The sequence below is a fragment of the Ammospiza caudacuta genome, chromosome 18, assembly GCF_027887145.1.
Source record: "Ammospiza caudacuta isolate bAmmCau1 chromosome 18, bAmmCau1.pri, whole genome shotgun sequence".
Taxonomy (NCBI): Eukaryota; Metazoa; Chordata; class Aves; order Passeriformes; family Passerellidae; genus Ammospiza; species Ammospiza caudacuta.
In genome coordinates, this window is record NC_080610.1 from 987,555 (window position 1) to 1,012,577 (window position 25,023).

General features: G+C 38.1%; 1 protein-coding gene across 5 annotated transcripts; it reads left to right on the forward strand.

The window, feature by feature from the left end:
• Positions 1–2,664: 2,664 nt before the first annotated feature.
• On the forward strand, positions 2,665–24,705 carry LOC131565709 (synaptonemal complex protein 1-like). Of its 5 annotated transcripts, XM_058816733.1 has the most exons (28): positions 2,667–2,766; positions 4,489–4,564; positions 4,727–4,773; positions 7,648–7,812; positions 8,205–8,272; positions 8,438–8,511; positions 9,828–9,886; positions 10,276–10,345; positions 10,913–10,986; positions 11,419–11,527; positions 12,050–12,144; positions 12,281–12,465; positions 12,905–12,972; positions 13,892–13,953; positions 14,996–15,099; positions 15,590–15,707; positions 15,963–16,033; positions 16,676–16,757; positions 17,606–17,668; positions 18,334–18,396; positions 19,257–19,373; positions 19,960–20,070; positions 20,734–20,826; positions 21,733–21,807; positions 22,068–22,127; positions 23,352–23,498; positions 23,811–23,897; positions 23,983–24,705. In XM_058816733.1, exons 1-28 carry the CDS (start codon positions 2,689–2,691, stop codon positions 24,124–24,126), a joined length of 2,565 nt encoding a protein of 854 aa, XP_058672716.1. In that variant the 5' UTR covers positions 2,667–2,688; the 3' UTR covers positions 24,127–24,705. The 5 variants fall into 5 exon arrangements, with proteins under 5 accessions (XP_058672720.1, XP_058672716.1, XP_058672718.1 ...); XM_058816735.1 differs by lacking the exon at positions 23,352–23,498; XM_058816734.1 differs by lacking the exon at positions 21,733–21,807.
• The last annotated feature ends 318 nt before the right edge of the window (positions 24,706–25,023 follow it).

A 25,023-nucleotide genomic window follows, 5' to 3' on the forward strand; every position in this document is an offset into this window, starting at 1 on the left:
AAACTAATTAATGAACAGAAGCAAAAGCAAGAGCAAAGCAGGAATAAAGCAGAAGCAAGAGCAAAGCAAAAAGCCAAGCAAAAAGCAAAAGCAGCACCATGTACTGCCCTGTCTCTGTGTCCCGCCAGCCGTGGGGGAGTGGCTGAGAGCAAAACCAAAACAAAACTTCGCTCTTCAGAGCCAGTCTTGAAAGCACAGAACATAGTATCCAGCATAAACAGAACAGACAACTGGGGATACAAGCGTCCTAACATCACCCTAGGACAGCAAAGTTATTCCAAACTGCCCCCCAGCAGCTCCCTCCTCACCGATGCCATCTGCTGGGGCTGTGCCAGCTTCAGGAGATGCCTCCAGGGCCTGCATTCCCTGTGTGAAAAACGCATATTGTATGACTGGCTTTTAACAAATATTAAAATTAATATTATATGTGTTGTGTTAAAAAGTTATATTGTACTAATTTTCTTAAGTAGTGTTTTAAATCTAGTTTTAGGTTATAACATAATGTTAAAATAGAAACTATGCTATGTAAGATACTTTTTTAAAGAGAGGACTTACAGTGAGATAGCAGCCACAGGACACCTAAATCTTTCAGAGAAAGAGAATTTATTGCTCTCTTAACAGAAGAAACGAACTTCTTCCTGCCTGCTCAGCCATGAAGATGCCGTCAGCATTCAGAGGAAGAAGTTGACACTGACCAGACAGAATCCTGTGTTTGAATAGAATTTATGCATCATGGATGAGGGGTATGAATATGCAACAGGTTATTGTTTTTAAGGGTTAACCCTCTGTTAACCTGTGTCCTTTCTTGGGCTTATTTTCCCCAGAAAAAGGTACTTGGACATCCATGACTCTTTGTTCTTCTTGTCTCATATTGTCCTAAAACTTAATTGTCCAAATTTTTATTATCCTAATTATATTAATCTTTTTATAACAATTTAATTACTACTAAAATTTGAAAATTTTAAAAAGAAGTGATTGGCGTTTTTCACACAGTATCTGCCACAACATCCCATGTACCAATGTTTCTGGGGGAACCATTTACAACATGGGGGGGGGGGGTCACAGGATGTGAAAAACACCAATCACTTGTTTTATAAAAATTTAAAAGTAATAAAATGGTTATAAAAATAGCAATATAATTAGAGTAATAATAATTTGGGTAATTTGGATTAAGACAATATGATACAATAGAAACAGAGTTACGGATATCCGGGTACCTTTTCTGGGCAAAATAAGCCCAAAAAAAGACACGGGTTAACAGAGGATTAACCCTTAAAAACAATAACCTGTTGCATATTCATACCCCTCATCCATGATGCATAAATTCCATTCAAACACAGGATTCTGTCTGGTCAGTGTCAGCTTCTTGCTCTGAATGCTGACGGCATCTTCATGGCTGAGCAGGCAGGAAGAAGTTCGTTTCTTCTGATAAGAGAGCAATAAATTCTCTTTCTCTGAAAGATTTAGGTGTCCTGTGGCTGCTATCTCGCTGCAAGTCCTTTCTTTAAAAAAGTATCTCACATAGCATGGTTTCTATTTTAACATTATGTTATACCCTAAAACTAGATTTAACCTACTACTTAAGAAAATTAATTGTAAAATACAAAGTTGTGTTTCGTGTCAAGTACAAAGAGGTGATGTGTGTTGTTGTGAATGCGAAATGTGTAGACCCCGACAATGAGAGAGCTGTGAATTCTAATAATAACTGAAGAGAATAAAGCATAGAAAAAGGCCTTAAACCTATCTATTGTTTGCAAATTAACCCTAGTTGATTTAAGAGCATTAGAATTAAAGTGTTAAAAATGTTGCTTTTTGCCTGCATTTAATCCATAAAGAGTTCTGCAATAATAACCTTTTGAAGTATAATGTTAGAATATTACTTGTATCCTTGAAACTATAGCTTTAGAATATATATAAAAGAAATATGCTTATCTTACGCCTTATTGAAGCAGAGAAAAACAGCTTGAGAAAAGAAGATGAACATCACATCAAGAGTTTATAGTTTCGACCAAAAAGAAGCTAAACATCACTGTTACGAGATTTATAGTCTCTGCAATTAAAAGGTGAACACACATCTGAAGTGCTAGACCCCACCACATGAGATTCATCTTTCTTCTTTCAGAAATGAAACCGTCACCATCTAGAGATACTCCTTTTGAGATACATCCTGGAAAACTAAGATCACAATAGTGTATAGAATCATGATGTAATAATTTAGAATAAAAATTGCTGATGAGTAAAAAAATTAGAAACAGAAACTGCTGAAAAAGCTGATGAGTACCCCTATAAATACCTGTAACCCTCAATTATCGGTGTGCAGTTGGAGGGAAAACTTCCCCCACTGTACCCAGCGCTGTATTGCTCATACTTTACCATGTTAAATAATAAATTGATTGCTGCTTGAATATTAGCCTAGTCAAGCTTCTTATTCATAACATTAATACAGCATAACTTTCTGACAAAACACATATAATATTCATTTTAATATTCGCGAAAAGCCAATCATAAAATACGCATTTTTGCCACAGGAGAACTGGGCTCTCCCAGTTATTCCCTGTGCAGGCGTGACCCCCCCCTTCCCCTCAGAGCTCTCCCGCGCTGAGGGGCCGCTGCCGCTTCCCGCCCTTCGCGCCCGCCCTCAGCGGCCGCCGGGAGCTGGGCCGCCCCGCCCGCCCTTTTATCGGAGCCATGGAGAAGGAAAACCGCTTTAAATTGTTCATGCCGCCGCGTCTGAGCGCTGGGCAGGTGTCTGCGGGCAGATCCCAGGTAAGTGCTCGGCCGCGGGGCCGCTGAGGGCGGCCCATATCACACCTTCCCCCCCCCCCCCCCCCCTCCCCCGGCTGCCCCTTCGGGCTGTGCTGCTCTGGAGGCCGCGGCTGAGGAGGGGACGGGGGGAAAGCGCAGGGGCCCTTCTCCGGGGACACGGGGACAGTGCTGGGCCCGGGGAGTGCCCCGGCAGGGCCCCGAGCTGGAGCACACACACACCTGCCCCTTGCTCCCAAAGAGCCCCGGGCTGGAACACACACACACCTGCCCCTTGCCCCGGGCTGGAGCACACACACACCTGCCCCTGTATAGGCCGAGACGGCTCCTGTGCTGGACTCATTTCTGTGTGTATGCCTAGTGTGGCACATGCACAGACATCTTTGGTTTGAATTTCAAAGACCTTTGTTGTTGTTATCTATCAAAACTGAAGGGAATCATCTTCTCAAGCATCCGCTCTGTGTTGTAAGTCCGTGTTTGATGTGGGTAATTCAGCCCAAAGAGCGAGCAGGGCTCTATCGCTGGCCGGGGTCTGTGTACAAATCACCAACGGGATGGGATTGCTGAGGAACTGACTTGAGCTGTTTTATTTTCCAGCATCAGTCTCATTACATGGTTATGACAGTGGGAAGATGCCAGCAGCTCACATCCCAGGCAGCTGACCAAGAACTTAATGTTACAACTTACTTTAAAAGTTTTTTGACCAGTCACACAAATCAAAAGCACATTGACAGTAGTTCAGTCCAAGCACTATAAGCACACGTACCTTTGGTTAAAACAATGCTTGCTTATTTTGAATACAATACCTGCTTTTAAGCCTTAAAGCAAAATGCACATAGCTCCATTATTAACCTTAAAACTTCCTAATATCTGGCTAGATAAACTTTTCTGTAACTTAGGGAGTTATTCTAGCCAAACGTTAATACACAGACCATTGTTCTATTTGTCCTTACTTTTCTACTTTTTACATTATTTTTTCTGCTGACCTATCTCATGGCTACTGCTTGGCTCTAATCCCAGTTCTGCTGTCTCTGAGGCTGCCTTTTGCAGCTTTCTGAAACCCCTCTGATTTTATGGATTCCCACAGGCCCCACTCAGATGCTCGCACTGGCATTGGTGTCTTGGTCTCACTAGATCAGGTGTGCAGTGAAAATGTACTGGCCCCACACTGAGTTACGGGAATTCCACAAGTTATTTTTTCATGTTGAAGCTCCTAATGAAGTATTTTGAGATTAGGGATGAGATATTCTGACAGCAGATGAGTTAGCTGTTTACAGGATGAACTTCTGTGACTTCAAAACCTTGTAAAAGGGTATTCTCATGCTGACACATAATCAGATATGGTTTAGAAGTGCCCTTGGAAGTAAAGCAAAAAAGAAATATCAACTACTGGTCTTGAAAAAAGTAATTTGTCTCCCTGAGTCCTTTGCCATGCAGCAGTGCCCAGACAGGCAGAAGCTGCTGAGTTCCCTGCATTGAAAGCTCCCCTTTGGCCACAGTCTATAAATCAAACTGCAGGACACCAACAGTTTGATCAACCACTGGGAAGTAAGAAGTGAGTTCCAAAGCCATTACCAATACCTTGGGCTTTGAAAATTGTAGGCAGCTGTTTTATTAATGATAAATTCTATTTTCACATCATCTGTAGGGATTTTTTTCCCTTGGATTTTACAATTCATTTTTTACAAATCTACCCATAAGGAACTAATTTTTTAATTTGTGCAGGGTTTTAATAGATGTTCAGATGATGACTTTAAGCTGCCATTCGATGTGTGGAGCCGTGGCGAAATCACTGATTCAGGTACAACTGGAATGTTTGCCATGCACCTTCTTTAGATTTTTATATATTGTCAAGTTTTAATTTTCATGAGTAGTCTCACAGTTCCATATCTGTAACTGTTAAATACAGTTTCACTGTTACTTGTTTTAGAAATACATTGATCAAAATCTCTTCATGTTTCAGATACAATTTCACAGCAAGTGAAACTTTGCTCTGAAGTAGATGAAGAGGTGAGCTAAGTATCAACTCTGCCCATCTAATTAATTCCTTGGGGTCTTTTGAATTTGTTCCCAAACAGTGCCTAAAGCATTATTCCGTAGATATTTTAGGGCTAAAGGGAGTAGTCAAAAGGGAATAATGTTTTCTGTCTCCTGTTTAAAGCTTAATAACTTGGAGGAGATATTTGTGATTTAGTGAACATGCCTGGAAACAAATCTTTAAAAATTAGGGTGATTGCAATATTGTTGTTGTTTTTTTCTTTGTTTGAAGTGCCTGCGAAGTCTATGAGCTTTATTTAGAGTAAGATTTAAACACTTAAGTATCCTTGTGGAACTGGTTCTGAATATTCTGTTGAGGGGCAGAAGGGTTGAAGTCAGAGTATTCTTTGGAAAACTGAAGTAGATTATCCCAATTGCCTAGTCTGACTTTATTTTATCTGTAAAACAATGAATTCAGTGGTTTCCTCAAGCACTGTATTCTTCTCACAGTGTCTTTGCCAGCACATCTCTGCTTTAGCACAATTCAGTACAGCTCATTTTTTTTGCAATACCTTCTGTACTTTGCAGCTACAAAACACTGTTTGCTACCACAAAATAAAACACATTTCTTGTGCTCTCTCTGCTGATTTTCGTATTCCTGACAACTTTTTAGACTCTTTTAATCCTAAGCTATTAAAGTGCCATCAGGACTGTAACAAAAGTGTATTGCAGCCAAAACAAGGATGGTGTTTGGGAGTGTTGTAAGTGAACCAAAGGGCCCTTAGGGCTTGTGTGTTGCTCTCCCTGCCTCGACCACTGGCCCAGCACTGCTTGTAGGGCACTTTCAAGGTGTTCTAAGGGCACAAGGGTGGTGCTTTTCCTTCCTGCTCTGTGTGTGAGCAGAGAACTGCTGGGACACTTGGATATTTATAAATCCCTGGGTCCAGATGGGGTCCATGCCAGGGTGATGAGGGAGCTGGCAGATGAGCTTGCCAGGCCTCTCTCCATCATTTATCAGGAGTTGTGGCTCACTGGTGGGGTTCCAGATGATTGAACACTGGCCAGTGTGACACCCATGTACAAAAAAGGTAGGAAGGAGGATCCTGGTAATTCCAGGCCAGTCAGCCTGGCCTCAGTAGCAGGTGAGATAATGGAGCAGTTCATACTGAGTGCTATCACACAGCACTCACAGCATGGCCAGGCTATCAGACCCAGCCAGCAGGTGTTTACCAAGGGTGGGTCATCTCTGACCAAGCTGGGCTCCTTCTGTGAGCAGGTGACCGCCTGGTGCATGCAGGAAAGGCTGTGGGTGTTGTGTATCTGGGCTCCAGCAAGGCCTTTGGCACTGTGTCCCACAGCACACTCCTGGAGAAGCTGCAGCCACGGCTGGGACAGGAGCACTCTGTGCTGGGCTCAGAACTGGCTGCATGGCCGGCCAGAGAGTGATGGTGAATGGTGCTGCATCCAGCTGGCAGCCAGGCACCAGTGCTGTCCCTCAGGGCTGTACTGGGACCAGTTCTGTTTAATATTTTTACAGACGACATGGATGAGGGCATCGAGTCCTTCATCAGTAAATTTGCAGAGGACACTAAGCTGGGAGCTTGTGTTGATCTATTGGAAGGAAGGAGAGCTCTGCAGAAAGACTTAGATCAGTTGGATGGATGGGCAGAGTCCAGCAGCATGAAGTTTAATAAGTCCAAGTGCTGAGTTCCACATTTTGGCCACAAAAATCCCCTACAACGTTCCAACCTGGGGACAGTGTGGCTGGACAGTGCTCAGGCAGAAAGGGCCCTGGGGGTGCTGGTGAATATGAGCCAGCAGTGTGCCCTGGTGGCCAAGAAGGCCAAGGGCTCCTGGCCTGGATCAGGAATGATGTGGCAGCAGGAGCAGTGAGGTCATTCTGCCCCTGTACTCGGCACTGCTGAGGCTGCACCTTGAGTGCTGTGTCCAGTTCTGGGCCCTCAGTTTAGGAAGGACGTTGAGATGCTGGAGCACATCCAGAGGAGGGCAACAAGGCTGGTGAGGGGTTTGGAACACAAGCCCTGTGAGGAACGTCTGAAGGAGCTGGGCATGTTCAGCCTGGAGAAGAGGAGGCTTAGGGGTGACCTTATTGCTCTCTACAGCTTCCTGCAGGGAGGTTGGAGCCAGGTAGGGTCGGTCTCTTCCACAGGGCAGCACTGACAGAACCAGAGGACACAGTCTCAAGCTACATCAGGGAAGGGATAGGTTGGATATTAGGAAAAAGATTTTCACCAAAAGAATAATAAAGCGCTGGAATGCTCTTCCCAGGGAGGTGGTAGAATCACCATCTCTGGATGTGTTTAAAAAAAGACTGGACATGGCACTTGGTGCTGTAGTTGAGGTGTCAGGGCAGGTGTCGATGATCTGAGAGGTCTCTTCCAACCTCATTATTCTGTGATTCTGTGATTCTGTGTGTGTCCATGGCAATATCACAGGTACTCTTGGGCAAAGTCTCTGAAGCTGCTTTTACTTAACTCAGCAGTGTCTGTCAGAAGGAGAGGACAGAAGTGGTGGGAAGAACCTACTAGAAGGAATTTTGGCTTCACTGATAATTCTGGCAAAACTTTTATTGATTTTGGTGGACTGAAGTTATCCATGTCTTTAGGCCCATCTATTTGGTGATGTCTGAAGGGGGTTTGGGATATTTAATTGTATTTGTTTCTCCTGTGTGCTTTGTAATGCCTTTTGATACATACATAGAGGATGCACAAAGATTTAAACTTGGACTCCTGATCATATCTAAGCTTATATCACCATCTGTGGAAAAATATTACTCTTGTGATGTTTCTAGGAGAGAAATATGTTATCTACAACAATATTAATTAGATATTATATACTATAAATTGGATAGTATTTGAGATTAAATTGTGGACCCTGTTTTAATAGAATCCAGAAACAATGAATGAATTGTTCTCAAAACTCTACAAAGAGGCTGAGAAGATCAAGCAGTGGAAACTGACTGTGGAAACTGAACTAAACCAGAAAGAAAGAAAACTCCAAGAGAATAGAAAGATTATTGAAGCACAGAATAAAGCCATTCAAGAACTGCAGGCCAGTATTGTATAGTGTACATTGAATAGATGAAGTTCAGTGTTTCCTGATTCAGTATGACACTATTATTGATACAATTAAATATTAAAGACTGTTGCAGTTTGGTTTGTGCCTTGAGAAAGTGATTATTTTGAGAAGTTGCAGGCACCTGTCCTGTGTGAGTGTGTGTATGAAGAATATACCTGTAAGTGTCTCATTTGCTGGTAAATTATTGTTCATTAATTACTGCATCTTTCATGAAAAAGATGACTCAGCATGTAATACCAGATAAAACAGACTTCTGTCTACTGATGCCCTAAATGACTGTTTCATGAGGGATTTGAGAAATCAAAGTGCATTTCTAATACATTTTCCAATAACAGTCTTTTTGCATTTGTTCCCTATGAAATCAGTTTGAAAATGGAAAACTCCATTTGAAACTGGAAGATGAGATATGTGAAAATAAAGATCTCTTGAAAGAGTAAGTAATAGAACCAAGTATATATTTTTGTGGTGGAAATAATCCATTTTCACATGGGCAGTTTTATGTAGCTGTTAAATATTGAAGGTCATTTCCATTGTTACTCCTTAGGTGCACAAAGTACTGTGCACTCCTGTGCAAACATGATATTTTTCCCTCCTTTAGAGCTGCTGCTTCGAGGCATCTGTGTAATCTGCTCAAGGAAACCTACACTCGTTTCACAGAGAAGACCAGCAAATGTAAATGCTTTTTTAGTTTTTATTTATCAGAGTAAATGTGCTTCTAGCTTGCTCTGAATTCACAAACAGAAGCAAGAAGAAGAAATTTCTCGTGTTGTTCAGAGAAGTTCTCCAGTTGAGATCGACTGGATGTGGCTCTCAGAATGAGAAGTGAATTTTAAGTGGCTCACAAAATTGGAAGTGAAGCCCCAGGTCTAACAGACTTGTGGTTTGTAATGCTAAATGCAGAGGGCTTTTGAAGGCAGTGAAATTGTTTGCTGCAAGGTTGCCAGCCTGGGAGCTCTTTGGGTGCCCAAACAGTGCTCCAGGTTTGAGGCAGTGCCCACAGCCCCGACTGGCACTGGAGCCACTGCAGGGCAGGGCAGGGCTCCCCAAGGCTGCTCAGCCCATTGAAGCTTTGCAGTCCCAGCCACACTCTGGGAATATATTCAGACATAAGAAGTGACACTTCATGCCTGTTTTTAGGCAGTAGAATCTACTCTAAATTCCCAGCACTCTGGAACAAATTTCCAGAGCTGACATTTCCATGTTTTCAGCCATCACACATTTGTGGGGAAAAAAGGTCTTAACCCCAAGGTATAATGAGTAACTGGAATTCTTCTCATGAAACTGAACAAGCCAAGACAGTTGGATAACCTAATGAAGTTTAAATTCTTGAGGTTTTAAAACATGTTCTTGATTGGGAATTTTACTTTATATGCAATTTAGAATTTTACTAACTTGATCGTGGATACTTAAGAAGTGTCTGTGTCTTTTTTGTCTTAATTCTAGAAACACTAGAATAGTTGGAATACACTTAATTCTAGAAACACAGTGCATAGATGTACTGTTCTTTTTTGATACCTGTTTCTGTTACTGTTCTCTTTTTAATTGTTTTCTATCAATTACAAAAGGGAAAGAAAAGAAGGAAAATATGGACATGGAGTGTTGCAATTTTATGACAGATCTGTGGTTATAGATTGCAGTTTATAAATACTAACAGTTTTGATACATTATTATTCAACAGCATTAATACCATAATAATTAATATGGTCACATAAGCTGATCCAGAATTACACTTTTCACAGAAAAAAATATCTTGGGAAGGAAATTTAAAAGCTGAGCTTGCTCAATGTTTCAATGAAATACACATTTTCCCTAGATTCTAAATTTTTTTAGATTGTAACTTTTGGCACCATGTTTCATAATGACTTATTTAATAAGAAAGGAGCTGATAATTCCTTTTTTAATTCATTATGCTGATTAAGTATTATGACTTGGGCAGCTGGCATTCTTGTTCAAAAGCAAAACTTTCTCCTATGTTCTTGCTTTGATAGATGAACAGGAAAAGGAAGCAACAATACAATTGTATGAGGAACTTCACAGCAACGTAGAAGTAAGTGACCAAGCTTGATGAAAGGAATGTGAGTTATGTGAGCTGAGCTGAGTGCCATGTTTATGTTGGGATACTGTTTGTATCCATCATGTGTGGGTATCATGTCATGTGTGATGCAGGAAGTTGGGTTTTCAATCCCTTTTCAAGAATTATTTTTGTGTTACATCAAACACATTCAATGGAGAAAGTGCAGCAGTGTGTGGGATGTAGATCCCTATGATCTGGGTGATGTGTGCGTAGTGCTGGGTCACTGCCACAACTTCTGGCTTCTTTTTGGGCTCTGTTTCACCTCCCTGCTGGTTCCTCAGAGTGGCTGAGGTGGGCAGCAGCCCCTGGAGAAGTTCCAGGGTTTCCAATATTGAACTTCAAATATTAAATTTTGTTTTTAGAGAATGACAGTGGCATTTGAAGAGCTTTGTGTGCAAGCAGAGAACGACAGACTGGAAATGAGTTTCAAATGTGAGAATTCTGTTTATTGAGTTTATGCAGCTGGCTCAGTTTTGTACTTCATAGCTTGTGTTACACACGCAGTGTCAGGGCAGGCAGATGTGAAGTGCTGGAATGGTGAGCAGCTCACACTGAGACACTGGGACCCTTCTTTTATTCATGCTGCCTTTGGTCACTGCCTGGCCGCTTCTGTTGCTGTTCCACTGGGCCAAATCTGAAACTTTATTTTTCAAACAGTCACTCAAAATTGAAGTTTTGTCTGTGAAGTACAGTCTAGAGATCAATATTTATTTCACATAGTTTGTTTATTTAAATGAGAATCCACTAGTGTATAGCTACAGAAACTTTAGCTAAATGCTCTCTCTCTGTATGTATAGCCTGCTATGTTCTTGTTTCATTTTCACATGGTCTTTTCTGTTTGTATTTTGATTATAAAATCAAACATTGCCTCAACAATTACTCTTGGAAAACAAATGGTAGAGCTGTAGAATTCCAAGCAATCTTAAAGTGGAAGTTGTATTGAACTTGGAGTATATTTCAGCTAGAATGTTAACTATGGATGTTACTGTATCTCCAAAGTAAAAGAAGAAGCGGAAAAAGTGGACAAGTTTGAGAAAGAATGCAGACTGGAAGTCAGCCAAAAGGAAAAGCAGGTTTGCTTATTTTACCAGCTAATATGTAGAGCTTTATTTGTGCCTAAAGGTGCAATGCAAGAGCCAAGAAGTGTTTCTGGGTATTAGTAAAAAAGACAAAATAATGTCTGAAGCTGCTTTTAAGTCAAATTCTGCTAAGTTTAATGATGTTTCAGTACCTTTAGTCTACTGGAATTGATGGTTTGATTTTGAATTGGAGAACATTTTGTTTAGAGTAATGTGACTTGATCAATATTTGGCTAAGATTGTATCTAGCCAAATATTATCTATCTATCTATCTATCTATCTATCTATCTATCTATCTATCTATCTATCTATCTAATCTAACTTCAATGACAGCAAAATGTCTGCTTATCATAGCTGGGGTACAAATGAAAATTATTATCTGTCCCTTTTCCAGACTTCATGATGATATTTCCTGCATTTTTCTAGATTCCAGCTCTTACCATACAGAGAGATGAAAAAGATGATGTCATAAAAGACATCAAGGCTCAGCTGCAGACATCACAAAATAAGATTGCTGACTTAATGGAAGCAAAATGTAAGAGTTCTGCCTGCTGTATTTAAATGTAATTGTTTACAGAATTTCAATGTAGTTGTTTATGATTGTTTATTTATTATATGTAATTGTTTATTAGAAGCATAGGAAACAGGGCCATGATAGTCTTATTCTGTTGCTGGTTGGCAGCAGAATTTTGGGGCCTTGAAGGCCTTATTTTTGTTTGGAACAGGAGCTGCTCATGTGGGAGCAGGACTGGCAGGGCAGTTTTTAGGGTGAGTCAAGCAGTGAGAGCTTTTGAAAATTGCAAGGGGAAAATATGTTGCTTCAGTTTTGCAAATTTAAAGTCAGGTAGATGTCACTGAGGAAACTTACTTTTCAGAACTTACTTTTCAATATTTTAAGCCATCTATATTCAAATTTTATCTATCATTTTATAGTAGATGATGTCAGTACCATTGGTCTTTGTTACATTCTTTAAATGTATGTAATTTTCCATTTTTAGCAGCATTTTTTAGTAAATATCCTTTTTTTAACAATATAAACTTTTTTTTTTTTGTTTAGTACATAATGAAGAAATGTTAAAGGAATCCCAGGTCAGTAAAGAACATTTGAGGGTAGAGCTGGAAGAGGCTAAAATTTCATTGCAAAAGGCAGAGGTACCCCTTACTTATAGCTTTACAGTAGAAATAGACTGGATGATCATTTGCATAAATAATTATGGATACTTTAGACACGAAACAGCTGTAGCTGTTTGTTGGAAAACATGTTTAGAAATGATATCATGTCTTGAAGGTTGCTCAGAAGAACTTGGAAACTGAATTCCAGACTACAGTGAAAACATTAATTCAGGTCACTGGAGAAAAGGAAGAGCAGGAGGAAGAATGTAAAAAAATGAAGGCTTTGCTTGCAGCCCTGACAGAGGAGTTTGAGACTTCTGTTGCCAATTTGAAAAGCTTGCTGCAAGAAGAGCAAAATAGGTAAATTAATGAGTTGAAATTCTAAGAGTGATCTTACAGGTTGCAGTCTATAACAAAACCAAGAACAATTGGAAATGAAGCTGAAATTTGGAGGTTTTTTTCACACAGTGGTCTAAATGCAGAGAATTTATGTAATTTTTTTTTTGTTTGCGATAGTTGATACTGTATAAAAAGTAAATTTTGCCCCCTTCAACTTGCATAATTCTGTCTTTAAAAAATACAGATTTCTGTAGATATATATTTGTTTACTTTTATGTCTACTGTTCTGAGGTTGTAAAACTGTAATTTGATGTGTGTTGCAGGCAGATAAATTATCTGCCTGTTAAAAGTTAAATGTTCTTAAAGTGCTTGTGGTAAGACTTTGTCTTATTGTCCTGTAAGTTTCAAATGCAGTGCTTTGTACTCTACATTTGGTATTTTTCATTTACCATTTTCCTAGATTAAAGAAATCTGAAGATGATTCAAAGCTGCTTACCTTGGAGCTCCAGAATAAATCTGCTGAACTGGGTAAGGCTTGTAGAAAGGCAGAAAATGAGCTGGGCAGTAATAAAAATGTTTTCTGCTCTTTTCTGGAAATGGACTGTCTCTAGTAGTTGAAGAAATGATTTTACAGTACCTGTACCTGTCAGGAATGCCTGGATTTATTTTTACTCAGCTGATCCCTTTTCTTTGGGGGTCATTGGTACTGGCAGCAGCCAAAGGGCAGTGCTGTGCACAGCTCCAATAGTCAGACCATTCATGCATGAATTCCTCTGCAGGTCATTTTGGTTTGCAGCGCAGAGCAGCAGCACTGCAGGTGCCAGGAGTGACTTCTGCAGCAGAGATAAAACCCTCCCATGGAGGTTTCTGTGACCCTCCCCATGCTGGAAGTGGAATGATGCTGGCAGGGGTTCTCTTTAAATATCATCAATTTGATACCCTGTGGTTTCTAGGGATGTGCTCCTTAGTCCCCAGAGTAAGAGCTCTGCCTTGCTGTTGAGAACTTGTAAAAAATACCAGAATTGTGACTGTGCACACAGAAACCATCTGGAAGTTAGTAACAACTGGTTTCCTTTCTCATCATATCCATCTGATACCTTCAGCAGTTCAGATTTTTTCTGGAACAATGCAGGTGCATCAATACTTGGAGAATACTCCAGTCTTACAGTCCATGGTTTATTTGAAGCTATAATTGTGGAAAACATAATAGGCTCTAAATTTTATTTAGGATAAATATTTAGCTTCTCTTCAGATATAGATTTGCTAATGTCTGAATCATCTTTTCAAATCTACATTTAGATTAAGTCATAAATTAGCTTTTCATTTTCTTCACTTAATCCAACAAGTTTTGAGAACTGGGTATTGCAAAAGGGTAAATGTTTTATACTGCCTGCTAATAATGAAAAATTATTCCTGTTCCATTAATTTTACATTCCATGTGCTGTAGAAGAGATGACTAAAGTAAAATGTGATAAAGAAGTGCAACTTGAAGAGCTGTCAGAAACTCTGGTAAATGTTCATTTTATTAATCTCATGGCATTTGCTCTTCATATGAAATTCCTCTTGCTTAGTAAGTATCTTAAATGCCATAAATAAACACCATCTAGTCTACCTTAACATTTCTACTAAACTTTCTCACACACAATTTCAGTGTTTTCTTTTAAGAACTTCTTTATCGCCTCTGTTTTTCTTGTCTCCCATGTTTTTGGTTTTTCTTGTCTCTTGTGCTTTTAGTTTTCCTTCTCAAGGTTTTTGATTATTTCTTCTTTGTTCATGCCCACTCAAATGCCACTCCCTCTGGATATAAAGTTTTCCCATTTTTTCTTCCTTCCAGGAAGGTAATTAGCTCTGGCCTCTGTGAACCCTTCTGTGCTGTGACACAGGCCCATTTTCTGTCACAGAAGTCAAAGCTATATGAAATACACTCTTAACAGAAGTTTATTTTCATTATGATTTTATATTTAGAAGCCTAACAAGAATCCATATCAACTCAAGTTAAGATAGTGTGAAATCAGGTGTGTCTGCTTGTTGTTATAATCTGTGCATTGAGTGTTCTGAACTGAGTTTCACTCATTTTCTAAAATGGGCAAATTGGAGGACTTTGATTGAAGAAGAATCTTGAGGCTACTGTAGAAAATATGCAGAGAGAGAAAAATGTGGAGAGAGAAATGAAAATGCTCTCCAAATGAGAGAGGTCTGAAGTAGGGCAATAGTAACATATTTTTAGAAATAGTGAAGTTGCACATCATGAACTTGTATACAAGTTTATACATAAGAAACAGCACCCAGAGCAGGGTCCCACCCTAATTTTGCAGCCCAGGTAATGAAACTCACAGCAGGGGACAGACATGAACAGCACTGGTGTCACAGTTCACTGTCTCACGCCACTTCCAGATCCCAGCAGAGATTGGAAAGATGCAATCTAGATAATCCATGGCATGGATGTTGTTTGGTTCTTCTGAAAGCCTTGTGCTCTTAGCTCATGTCTGATAACCTCCAGCAGTTGGAGTTTGCACATGGATACTCAAAACTCTTCCTTTTCATTTTGCAGAAAGAATTCCATGGTTTGAAAGCACAGCTGACAAGTACAGCTGAGAAGGAACAAGATTATTTAAAGCAGCTTGTGACTCTGAAAACAGATCTTGAACAAGAGGCGTATGACCATTTTGAAAATAGAATATTTCATTAGTTTTGGTGTAATATAGAAGTTGCTTTAATCCACAGTGAAATGAACTATGATTGTTTTCTAATGGAAGTTTTGAACCACATATATGACATTATTTATATACTTACATTTCTAAATTCACCTTTCTCTATTTATATGTATTCTATGGCATATGTAGTTGTTCCATATCTCTCTGACTTATTTAACAAGAAGAGGAAGTTTCTGAATTCATTGTTAATCTTGCTTTAAAATACATCATCTTCACTAACCATTATATTTATATAAAAGTTGACTCTGATTTTCTTTCCTTCTTCTGTCACCTTTTTACATCTCTCTGACTCTGCTGCAAAGCTTATATTTGTAGATAAAGGCCTAGACTTCTTTCAGCATGGAATGACACTTGATAATGGGTATGTTTAATTTAAAAGGAGATTTCAAAATGCATCTTCTTATTCCTCTTGGCCATTTGTTTTAAATTAGGTTAAAGAATGAACAGCTAACAGTGTATCTCAGTAAGCTTTCACTAGAGAAAGAACAAACAGCACAAGAGAAAAATGCTGTGGCTGCAGAACTCAAGAAACTGCAAGAACAACAAGAGGCAAGTTGTAAACTTCCAGCTTTCTTGAAAGGACAATACTCAGTTTGACAAATGACTCAGTTTTGCAAATTAGATGATGAGCTGCAACATGACTTGGGTCTGTAGAGTACCTGAGCTACTTTTTGTATTTGAATTGGAAAGGAAGTGTATTTACACTTGTGAACAAGGCAGGTCTGTGTGCTTTGGATGGCTTTGAATTTTTTAAGAAGTCACTTTGAATTTTATTTCTTTGCTGACACATGGGTCTTTATTTAGGATAGTAAGAAAAAAGAAGACAATACAAAGCAGTTAGTTGAAAATCTAGAAGAGGCAAATAGCCAGCTAAGGCAAGTAAAAGCAAATATTATTAACTGATATTGTTAAAGGAAGTAGACTCAAATAGTTAGTTGTGTTCAAATGCTGCTTTCTGGGATTTTTTGATTAATGTTTTTCTAGATTACATAGCTAAACAGAAACTATTCAGAATTGCTGTTGGCCAAGTAGAAATTTTCTCAGATTAGAAATACCAATTGCTGCAGATACAATGTTTGCTGTCATTTTGTATTCCATAGTAAGAGCTGTCTTGTTTTGCATTAGACATCTCAGGTGTGAAGGAAATTCAAATGGAAGTTGAAGGTTATGGATGAAATGTGACAAGGCAAAACTGGATCAGAGTTACTCTCTGTATCCCCAGTTCAATAGGCAGCTCCCATGTTTCACAGCTGCATTGCAATAGTCCAGGTCAGGATGTATTTTTCTGGGGTTCCTGGAACATCTTCTCCTACTTAAAAGAAGTATGGACAGTTCACATATTGACTTACTGGGCCTGTTGCTGCATTTCAAGAACATTTTCATTGAGCAGCTTATGAAGTTCCCATCAACATTAGCATCTCTTTTTAGAAAATAAAATATGGGTTTATTAGAAGTACTGAAAACAAGTTAAAGGCAATATGTAAATATATACTAATGTTTGTTAATTTGGTACTTAGAAATGAACTGGAGTCTTTGAAGGAGAAAATGGCAAAGACAGGTGAAGAGATGAAAAGTACACTGGATGAAAGAGAAGAAAATGTATGTCCTGTGTCATGAAAATATCTTACAGAACCTGCAGGGCAGCATTCAATGTAAAATCTTTGTTGGGATTTTTTCTGCAGAGCTCTGCCTGGGGGATGTGATCTCTGCCAGAGGTTTCTTCTTTCCCAGCTGCTGCCAGCTGTGCCCTTGTGTGTCCACATGTGAGCCCTGGTATTTCAAAAGACAAGCACAGTCACTGGGATGTTCACTCTTTGCTGGAAGTTTAATATTAAAGATTTGTTTGTTTTCAGGCAAACAGAGAACCTGTTTTTCTGTTTTTCATATACCCACTCAGTGATGGATGGGCTCTGGATTAGCTTTTTATATGTATTGTGAGTTTGAGCTTAAATAGATACAAACATTTTTACTTTCTTTCTATTGGTTCAAAGCAACCTGGGGTTTTTAGCATTAGAATGGATTTCAAAATTTCATTGTAAAAGCCTAATATTTACAATTTTAATTTCAGGTTAAGAGAACTGAAAATGAAATTTCAAGAAAGGAAAAGCCATTGAAGATTGTAGAAAATAATTGGGAAAATTCATTTTTTCATGGATGTAGGGAACTTCATACAAGTGCATTTTTTAAATTGTGAAAATGCTGGGGGTTTTTTTCTTCTTCTTTCTTAATTCCATAACCACTAAGGAACTGGTTCACTGCTGTTAATTAACATCTTGTGGTACTTTATGGCTAAAACTCTGATTATTCTAACATGTCAGCTGGTGTTTCAGTCCCATTGGAACAAACCAGACTGGTGCAAGGGCAGATTTGAGAACATTTACAGGAATTGCTCACATAGGGAGTCATTTGTTGAACTTACTAATTCACGTCTGAAATATCTCTTTCAGATGAATAATCTGAAGAAACAGGTGGAAAATAAAACCAAATGCATGGAAGAGTTGCAACAGGAGGTGTGTAGAGATTTTAAATGTCACAAATACATAAACACATTATACTTTGGATTGCCTTTTCAGCAGGTTTGTGTCTGCTGTGATGTCTTTAGATACACCTATGTAATTTAAAAATTCTCCTTTTTTATCCTAACCCTGAGCAAACTAGGGAGTCAGCTTTGGAATCACTTGATTTGTGTAATGAGCCTTAATTTGAAAAAAGCAATTACAAAAATAATATCTTTAATAAACTTCTACTCTTTTTCATTTAGTGCATAGTGTTATTTATGTACTTGTATGAGTATCTCAGTTATCACTAGTAGAAAAGAATTCTGCACTAGCACAAATTGTATAAACTTCAGTGTAAAAATAAATAACTTGTATTTTTGGTCATGACATCTTCACACCTTCTGTCAGCAGCATCTTAGTTTTAATTCCCATTCTGCTCCTCATTTGTTATTCCCTGCTGCTGCTCAGGAGGAGCCTTTCTTAAGGCCATGAAGAAACAGTAATTATCACAGAAATTAGCTGAACATTCATTTGTTTGAAGAATTGTTCTGGAACCTGAGCTGCACAGCAGAGAGTTATTTGCCTGATGAAAGCTGGAATTTCTTGATGCAGTTAAACCATGACATAATTCTATGAACTTATTAAGATAAAGTGCTTGTTTCGTTTTATTTCAACAGAATAAGGTGCTGAAAAAGAAAATTACTACAGAAAGCAAGAAAAGCAACACTTATGAAGGGAAGGTAGGTTTAAATAACATCATGTAGAAGATGAGGTGAGTGTTTTAAGTCCCAGTGTAAGTAATGATAATACTTGTTAAATACATTCTGAGCTGGTTTATGGATCTGGGATACAGACTTTGCAGGAATGAGCTCATAGTTTTTAGAAGATGGTTCCATTTTAATCATTCGGCACTGGCTATTGGACATTTAAGAGATGGATTCAAATTGCAATTATGATGCTTCTAATCTGTTCCTTACCTTTTTTTTCTTTTGTTGATAGTGGACTGAACAGGGTTCAGCAACCTCATTGTAACAGAAAAGCATTTAAAAGACATATATATACATATATATATATATATATATATATATTACTCTTTTTAGTGTGTTCTTTAAATGTGTTCTGCAGTGGCAATCCCTCTGATGGGAATATTGTGTCCAGCTTTGGGTACTGCACTTGAAGAAAAGTGGAGTTTTTTGAGGATATTCATATGATAAACTTAAAAGGAAAAACTGTAATCAAAATGCCCAGCTGGGAGGAAAATGTACCATAAAACCTGTGAAAATCTGATACAGATTTACAAGAGAGAAGAAACAAACATCTGTGTTTGTTTTTTCCTGAGGCATTCAAAGCATTTAGGGTGACTGCTTAGGGCAGTCTTCCCCATTGTGCTGTTGCCATTGTTCCTTTGAGTATTTTCTAACTCACTTCAGGCCAAAGTTCAACTCTTTATTAAAAAAAAACCCCTGAACTTTTAAATAGGAAACACTTCAATCATACCTGAAAAGTAACAGTGTTTGTGCTCAAAAATAAGAGGTAAGAAAAAATCATCAACATAGTAATTACTAAATAAATAACAGCAGCAATTCTGCATTCTCCAAAGGTGAATAAATTGCAGTTAGAGATGGAAAATATAAACAAGCAACATAAGGAAGAAGTTGACATCTATAAAAAAGACATAGAAACAAGAAAAGTAAATGAAAATAAACTTCGTGAAGAGGTGAGAGGTGTTAATTTTTACTGCAATTTATTTTTTTTTTAATTTAAAATGTTTTTATGAAGATTTATTGGCCAGAGTCCTTGCTCATATTTCAGTCTTATTAACATAAATGGAACTTGTTGTGAATCCCTGTGAACAAAGCTTTAGTACTGTTAGGTGCTTAGGTTGAAGTATTTGAATATGTCTTTGAAAATGAGAACTCAATTAAAAATTCTTTCTTTCAAGATATAGTTCAAAGAAATTCCACCCTTGGTGTAAAGTCAGCCCAGTTAAATTAGATTATAACTTCTCCCACATTAGTATTTTTCTGCCCACACATTTTTTGATGGCAATGCTAAGAAATGTTAGGGCAGAGTGCTTGAAATGGCCTTTTGGTTTGGAGTGAGCTTGCCTGCCATGGCTGTACCTTTGATCTTGCCCATGTAAACAATCTGCAGAAAAGATGAGGCATTTGAAAGGGATCTTAAAAGCAAATAAAGCCCAAGTGGGACTGCAAACTTTGTACCCACAGGGGGAAGAAGAAATTAAGATTTAAAAAAAAATATATTGTTATGTTGATGAATGAAATGCAATTTATTACTGACAGGTAGAAAAGATGAGGTTGCTTTGTGATGAAACTGCAATGATACAGAGAGAAACTGATGCCAGATGTCAGCACAAGATAACTGAGATGGTGGCACTGATGGAAAAGCACAAGGTCAGAGATTTTCCTGCTTGCTGTGGTTTGCAATGTGTGATACCATGTCAATACCATGTTTATAACTTGTGACACCACGTTAATGACCTTTCAAAAGCAGAAACAGGCCTGAGTCTGGGAAAAGGAAGCTGAACACATGCTGGACTTTGCATCATCTAAAATCAAATTCATTGAAGATTTTGAAAAGATTCCTATGGGCAGATAATTCCGGTCATCTAAACTTCTGGGATTTTTAGATTTTTTTTCAATTCAGGCTTCCTTTGATACCTGTGAATGCAATATTTTTCAGTATCAGTTTGGCCTCTTTCTCAGAGGTTACCTAGTGACTGTCAGCAGTTTAGCCTGACACATTTTAGTTTACCTTTCTATTCCTCATTTTGCAATATCTTTAGCAGATGCATTAATAAAGATGGCACAGCTGGCTCTTAGTGCTGAGCACATGTTGCTGCACAGAAAAAAAGCACTCTCTGCCAGTCCACAAAATAATATTTGAATTGAGCATTTTCTGTTTTACAGTTTGTGCAGAAGCATCAACGAATCTTTTCTTTCTGAATCTTAAGAGCCTGGTTTGAAAAAATGATGTTTTAAGACTGGATAACTCCATAATTGTAACATTTAGTCACATGTTTTGAGTTTGTTGTTGGTTTGGTTTTTTTACCACAGAATGAATATGATAAATTGGTTGAAGAAAAAGATGCAGAGTTAAAAGTATACAAAATGAAACAGCAAAAGCAGATATCATCAGAAAGAGCACTGGTAAGGAGTACTTTGCAATGGTCAATAATTCAGTGAAGGGGCTGATGTCCTTGTGGAGTGGTTTTATACTGGCTAAGTGCCAGGCACACACAAAAAAACATTCACTCATTTTTCTCTGCTGTAGTTGAGCAGTGGAGGGGAAAGAAAAATTCAGAGACTGAGTTGAGATAAAGATTAGGAGAAAAACACTTTGAGGGTAAAGCAGATTCAAACTTAAATAGTATAAAAAAAATATTATTAATAGAATTAAAAGTGAGTAATGAGAATTAAAATAAACCTTTAAAACACTTTTTTTTCCCAATCCATCCCTCTTGCCCACCCACAGCACAGAGAGACAAAAGATGTGATTTTCAGTCAGTGTGTGACTTCTAAAGATCTTTTTTCAGTTTGCTTCAAAAGTTTCTTTTCCTGCTGTGCTCTGGGGTCTTTCCCACCAGAGACAGTTCTCTGGGAACTTTTCCAGTGTGGTTTGAATTTTTACTAGTAGCAATCCCACCCAACCTGCTGCACCAGATCTTATTCTGGGCACTAAAAACTCAAAATGTTTCTAAAAAGAAATTGGAGTAGCAGTGTGTTTGTGTCTGCTCCTCCAGGTAGTGGGTCATGTTCTGACTCCCCACTTTGAATAGGAAACTTTTGTTTTAAATATTTAGATTGTGCCCTCTCACCCCTGTTCTCCCAAGGGTTTTAAGGTATTACCTTGAACACTTCTGATCAAGTACCTGTTTCTAACAGTGCTTCAGTCTTTTTTAAACAAGCTAAAGCAAAGCTTCAAGTATAGGGCTGAAAAGCAAATAGAATTATCTTGTGTACCTAATGAGTGTCCCTGTTAATTAGTCCCTGTCTCACTTGGGACTGTTCTGGGCTGTGCATAGTTAACCCTGTCCTGTATTTAATGGTTTGTAGGAAAATGAGCTGTCATGTTTGAAAAAGGAACTGTCCTCCCTTAAGGAACAACTGAAAGCAGAAATGGAAGAAAAGGTGGAGTTTTTTATTCCCTGAGCAGTGGGCGTGAGAGGTGTGGCCTGGGCTTGTGCTGTGGGAAGAGCTGGATTAGAAATGAAACTGAACAGAAAAATAGTGACTTTGGAATGCTGGGGTTGTGCTAAATCTGGTCATATTTTTGTGTGAACTTTGTAGCAGTCTGTGATTATAGACTGTGCTCTGTCATTACACCAAGAACATTTTTAACAACTGAAATCAAATAAATATTTCCTTGCTGTCACATAACTCTTTTGTAGGAGAATTTCGTAAAAGAGCACTCTGGCAGTATGATTCCTGAAAGTGAAAAGAAACACAAGGTAACTTGAACTTTTTAATTGCTTTTAGAATTTGGGAGTGTTTATATGTGTAGAATCAATTGAAATGCCATGACAATGACATGTTTATTTGCATTCAACAAAAGACATTGGAATGCTTTTGACTTCAAACTTTTTAAATTATAGAAAATACAGACTTATGTTCCTGGTACTCCTAAACCTTGTTTAGATCTATACAGTGAATCTATTAATGTAAAAAATAGAAAGTCTCCAAATTATATTCCTAAAATTAAAAAGATAAAAGTAAAAATAAAAAATGTATTCTTCTGAACAGGAAGCCCCTTGGGCAGTCCAACATTGAAGTTTTGTAACTCCTAACAGTGAATTTTTCTGGTTGCATTTTTCTACCTGTATTTCTTACTTCTCTGTAGATGATTTTTTTTTTTTCCCCTGGGATAAGAAGGGATTTTAAAGGGTCACACCATTCCATGGAGATATTAGAGAGCAGTTTCTGGAAGGGCTCCCAGTGTGTAATTTTTCTTGCTCAGTTGTTGATTTTTTTATGTCTCTACAATTGTTTTACTTATATTAAAAGTGTCCATTTGTAAAGGCACTTTTCCTCTATGGAAGAGAAAAAAGCTGATATAGCTGTAAAAATGGTCAAAGTATCAAAGTAGTCCTGACTGCAGAACTCACCCTTCTTCCTGTCAGGAGTTCACTTGTGGTTTTCATATTGGAACAATGGAATCCAGCAGCATTTTGATGTTATCTGTCAAAAAAAGGGTTGCACTGGACCATTCAATGCTTCTCAGTTTAACTTCTAATGAAAAAACTATTTTAAGTAACACCAATCTTGATATAGCTATCAGTCTTTCTCTGGAAGCCTTTTCCTGCAGTTTTGTTTGTTCCCATTTTCTTTGATGTTTGATAGAGTCCAATGGAGTGGCTACAGTTCAGAATAACCTAAATTTCTGCAGATAAGCATGGGGAACTTAAATACAATGTGCCATGAAACTCAGCTCTTCCATAGCTTCCCCTTCATTCTCCTCATTTGGCAACAAAAATAGTATAAAAAATGATATTTATACCCCACCCCACTTTGTTTGGATCTTTGCTCCATGTTTGGATGGAAAGATCAGAGTTCCACCATTTCTCTCAGGTGAATTCTTGGACACTCAGACTGTAAACTGGGTCCTGAGTTTGGCTTTAGATTCCATACTTACCCCATAAAATATAATCTAAAAAGAGAAACATTTTCTTTCCCAGACATATGTTATAAAGACTCCTCCAAGGGATAAAATGCAGAGTGGAAGAAGCACAAACCTGCCTGCAGAGCAGAGCAGCAGGAAAAAGCAGAAAGTGCTTGTGCAGCTGGACACTCAGTCAGACAGCTCTGAGCACACTGACCTCCTGGTAAGAGCCAGAGAACAAATCATGTGCTGAGCAGCTCTTTGTGCTCACTGCTGGGGCTGAGAATGGAAATAAAGAGTTTGGGCTTCCACATTCAAGCCAATATTTATGTGTATATTTTTAATTTATTGGTTCTTTCTGGAATTGTAGCTGTATGTACATAATTAACATTCTTTTTATGGAACTGTTAAGCCTCATAATGACATCTTAACTTTTTTTTTCATAGTTTAATATCCTTAGGGGGAAAGAAAAAGTATTTTTAATATAGTGTGACTAAGTAACTTTCAATTTAACTTTTAACTTTTAATTTAATAGAGCATAGTCTCGGAAGAAGAAATGTTTAAAAATTTGTACAAAGATTATCCACAAGCTTCACAACTACATTCCACAGCACCAAAAAAGGTATGTTAGCCTTTCCTAAGATTAAACCAAGCAGTTAATCAGATTGTTAACAGAAACTAAAGGATGGCTTTATTTTCCTTCCTAGAGCCCAGCTCCATGCAGTGTGAAATCTCCAGGCTCTGCTCTGAAACTCAAAACCATGAGGAGAATGCGCGAGGCAGGCTGGACTGCCCTCTCCAAAATGGACAGGAAAAGGAAAATTAAAGATGCTGTAAAGCTCTTTGCTTAAAATGCAGAAATATCCAGTGCCCTGGCATTTCTTGCAGGGCTGTTTTTCTCTCAGAGTTAGTGATTTGTTGCATTTTTCTGTCATACTCAGTGTGTTTAATACTATGTTCATTCCTTTACACAAATAAACTTTAGAGATCCATAACTGCAACCCCTGCAGAGCATTTTGCACCTTTCCTCCCTTGTGCTTCAAAATGTTGGGAAAAAAATTGGCCAGTTTTAAATTTGGAAATAAATAGAACTACATAGAAAGTTGTTTCAAAGCTGTTTCTAGCATTAGAAATTCTAGTTTTAAATAACTTCTGTTCTTTTACATTTACTCTGTTTCTCTTAACACATAAATACTTAGTGGAGAAAATGTAGCTGTTAAATGAATGTTCTTTTACTGAAGTCCACTTGCTTTTTCCTGCATTTTAATGGCTGTTAGACCGGTCTTTTAGATTTTTTTATTTTCAGTATGTTAAAATGGTTTTGAAACTTCTACAATTTCAGTAGAATTACTTGTATTTAAAAAGATTTCAGCTTCATAAGGAGTAAAATATGCATGTTATAAGATTGTGAAGACAATGTTAAGATGCCATTAAATTGTTTATCTGAAATATAAAGTGTGGGACTATTTGTTGTTGCTTTACATATTTGAACACAGACAGAAATCACCCACTGGGCCTTCCTAGGGACCAGCACAAGTACAAGGATAGTTTAGAACATCTATTTCTGTATTAATCCTTGATTAATCTTGGTTTCACAACAATGACAAACCCTACTTCAGAGCCTAGACATAACAAGAAAACTACAAGTACATCTTAAAATATCATGAAAAATCAAAAATCCCAAATGCAGCTGAAGTGGGAAGCAAAACATATGTTTTATTATTTTTGTGTAGTCTTAGGGATAGGCC

Coding starts and splice junctions, on each gene's coding strand:
- LOC131565709 (XM_058816733.1), top strand. CDS start 2,689: ATGGAGAAGGAAAACCGCTTTAAATTGTTCATGCCGCCGCGTCTGAGC. Junction 20,071..20,733: donor CACTGATGGAAAAGCACAAG/GTCAGAGATTTT, acceptor TTTTTACCACAG/AATGAATATGATAAATTGGT. Junction 23,499..23,810: donor CTGAGCACACTGACCTCCTG/GTAAGAGCCAGA, acceptor TTAATTTAATAG/AGCATAGTCTCGGAAGAAGA.